Source organism: Penaeus monodon, chromosome 28 (genome assembly GCF_015228065.2).
Source record: "Penaeus monodon isolate SGIC_2016 chromosome 28, NSTDA_Pmon_1, whole genome shotgun sequence".
Classification (NCBI taxonomy): domain Eukaryota; kingdom Metazoa; phylum Arthropoda; class Malacostraca; order Decapoda; family Penaeidae; genus Penaeus; species Penaeus monodon.
Genome location: NC_051413.1, coordinates 3,352,449 through 3,355,331, shown reverse-complemented (window position 1 = coordinate 3,355,331; position 2,883 = coordinate 3,352,449). Strand labels below are relative to the sequence as shown.

Here is a 2,883-nt window from a genome sequence, read left to right as displayed (position 1 = left end):
GTGATAATTCCATAACCTATTGTTTTCTAATGCAAATACATCACAAAACACAATGTTTAATCTTGATAAACTAGTTATCCCATGGTCACATTCTGCTCTAAATCGAAGACAGACACAGAGATGAAGGATTGGCAGAGAGAGGAAATGTTACTCAGGCAAAACATGATACAATTCTGGCCGCGAAATCGGGTTGAACAAAAATCTAACACAGGATCTTTTTTATGCATACATATTGTAAACGCAACCACTGCATGTCATAAGCGGAGTGAGAAATTAAACGAGACACGAAGTCCTACTTTCCTTCGTCGAATAGGCAATCACTGACAATCACAAGCAATCGATCGTTAGGGTTTCTCTGTGCTTCGTTGAGTCGAATTACCAATCCGAAGCGCGTTGTGTCTGGTGAGGCACGAGTAGTCTGTTAAACACACACCCTCGGCTGCAGCGTATTCACATGGCCTCGTGCAAGGTCGGCTAGGGGCAACAATACTCACTCTGATATCTGTCTCGTTCGCAGGTACGGTGATGTTATTAGTAGGTACGGAAGTAGGGGAAGGCTGAGTCACGGAGGCAGGAGAATGAGTCGGGAAAATGATAGGTCGGTCGGTGCTGGAAGGGAAGATGATGTTGTCGGCAGAGACGAATTTGTCGACAGGGAAGACAAAGCGGATTTCGTCATCTTGCGTCGGATGGGAAAGAGAGGAAGAAGAAGAATTTGTCGGAGTTAAAGAAGTGGGAAGAGATGGCGAGGGAGAGGAAAGAGGAGAGGTGGAGTCGGATGACGGAGGATGAGAAAATGACGAGGAGGAATCGGGTGACGGAGGAGAAAACGATAAAGAAGAAACAGAAGACGGAGTCGATGAAGAAGCTGGAACCGAGGGAGATAAAACTGATCGTAAAAGAGATGTCGGGGTCACTAAAGATGGTGGGGAGGCTGCTGCAGCGGGAAGAACAGGAGAAGACGATAATGTAGAGGAAGAGGGAAAAGAGACACTAGATCTCCCTGTATCTGATGTTATGGACTCTTCTAACTCTTCACTCTTACAGATGACTTCTTCGTGATGATGTTGGCGATGCCCTTGAGGGAACTGTGGGTAGGGATGTAATGCCAGGTACCCGAAAGGATCCTGAACCAATATAGGATATCCTGGAGGAGGAATATAAGGAGTCCCTGTCCTAATATCACTATTCCCACTGACAGAGACATAAGGGACGGATATCTGGGTACTCGGGAGAGGGATACTAGAAAGATGTAGACTGTGCTGATAACCAGGGACTTGATACAACCAGGTAAGTATTCCCTGCTGACGACGAACAGAGGAGCCAGGTGTGTCGGCCGCTGGAGAACTAAGGTCGTCACGCCTCACACGAAAGCGAGTGGGGAGTCCTGAATATAGAGAGACAAGGATGAATATGATAAATGTTAAAACGGTTTAATATGGCTAAAAACAGAAATATAAATACTATAGACGTCTCCCTTATGAATTTATTTTGTGTCTGGTACTTTTGTTCAATTATGGTTCATCACAAAATTAACAAAGATATACACAATTATACGTACAAGAATCCCCAACATCTTCCCTTCTCAAAACCAACACTAATGACATAAATCATGACGTAGCACTTTCCTTACCTGATTTTTTGTGTGCATGTTCAGCGGGTTCGTACACAGCCCGCCCGCTCTCCTTGGACGCGTCGTGATCTTGCTCTAGTATTTCCTCGCGTTGAAATACTTCGTCAGGCACGTCAGGAATCCTCTCGGCGGGTGTTTCCTCAAAGGCGTTGGCGAAAAGGATCTGTTTCTTTGGTCTAATTACTAGGCTCTCCTCGCGTGCCGTCTCAATGAAGGCTGTACTTGTGGACACTAACACACTGAAGAGCGAGGCAGCTGATAACAGGGAGCTGCGTGGTCGATTCATTATTTTTTTCTTTTCACATCGAGAAGATGACTTGATTGTTATTGGTGTAGTTGGTATTAGTACAGCCAAGGGAGTTATTTGGATGAGAATTTAATGTTAGAGGTTTTATATGTAAAGATGTAACTTGAATTAGGCTCTCAAGATATTTCGGCGACGTTCAAAGATGCTAGTTCTTTCTCTCTATCCTTGGCTGTAACTCATAAATTAAAAAAAAAATCTCTTTTCTCTATATTCCAAAGTGCAAGATTTTTCAATTATCTATGTATCAAAATTCAAGCCAAAAAAAAAATAAGTTCGCATGTTATTCAACAGCCTTAGGAAAGGCATCAACCTGACCACTTTTCTCTGATGGAAATTGAGTCCGTGACAACCGCGAAGGAGGCAGAATGCCGTTGCGAAGCGGATGAGACGAAAGCGACCACTGCTGCCGCTTCCTCCGCCTCCCCTTGCCCATGCGGTCGGCCAGGGTTTCCTATGTTGCAATCGTAGCTTCCTTCTTCCAATTTCTTCCCACTCGTTCCAGCAGATACGAGGTTCATGAAGGGTATGATATATGTGTCTTACGGGATATACCCTTCGAGTCGTGAAAGCGTTTGAGGATTTCTTCTGGTTGATAGTGGAAAGAGTTTATGAAACTTGACATTGGCTGACAACTGCCAGAGTTCATTTACCGTTAACACTGGCAAGATCAGGCCTCGCATGCAACGCTATCAACTGTTTCATTTTATTTTTGGTTACTTATTTCTAGAATGTGAAAAAGTTATGTATTTTTTCTATCAGCTGTAACGCTTAAAGTGTATACATTTGCATAGCATATACGTGCATATTTATTGGAGTATACCCTTCTCTATCTATTTGTATTTGCGCGTGAAAATAGATGTGTTTGTTTTTATCTAAAGAAGATTCACCTCACTCAGACCTGTTACATTTTAAATCTTCAGTTCTGTATAGTTCGACGATCTTT

At 43.3% G+C, this 2,883-nt stretch overlaps 1 protein-coding gene across 1 annotated transcript; it reads right to left on the bottom strand.

Moving 5' to 3' along the window:
- Positions 1-6: 6 nt before the first annotated feature.
- LOC119591292 (proline-rich protein 36-like) lies at positions 7-2,411 on the bottom strand. Its single transcript, XM_037940019.1, has 2 exons — positions 1,634-2,411; positions 7-1,387 (listed from the first exon to the last, which is right to left on the bottom strand). The coding sequence occupies exons 1-2, from the start codon at positions 1,917-1,919 to the stop codon at positions 345-347; spliced, it is 1,329 nt and encodes a 442-aa protein (XP_037795947.1). The 5' UTR covers positions 1,920-2,411; the 3' UTR covers positions 7-344.
- Positions 2,412-2,883: the final 472 nt, after the last annotated feature.

Bases quoted from the DNA above. Each gene is read 5' to 3' on its own strand.
- LOC119591292 (XM_037940019.1), bottom strand. From the start codon at position 1,919: ATGAATCGACCACGCAGCTCCCTGTTATCAGCTGCCTCGCTCTTCAGT. The intron at 1,388-1,633 runs GTAAGGAAAGTG...CTCTATATTCAG, and splicing joins ACATGCACACAAAAAATCAG to GACTCCCCACTCGCTTTCGT.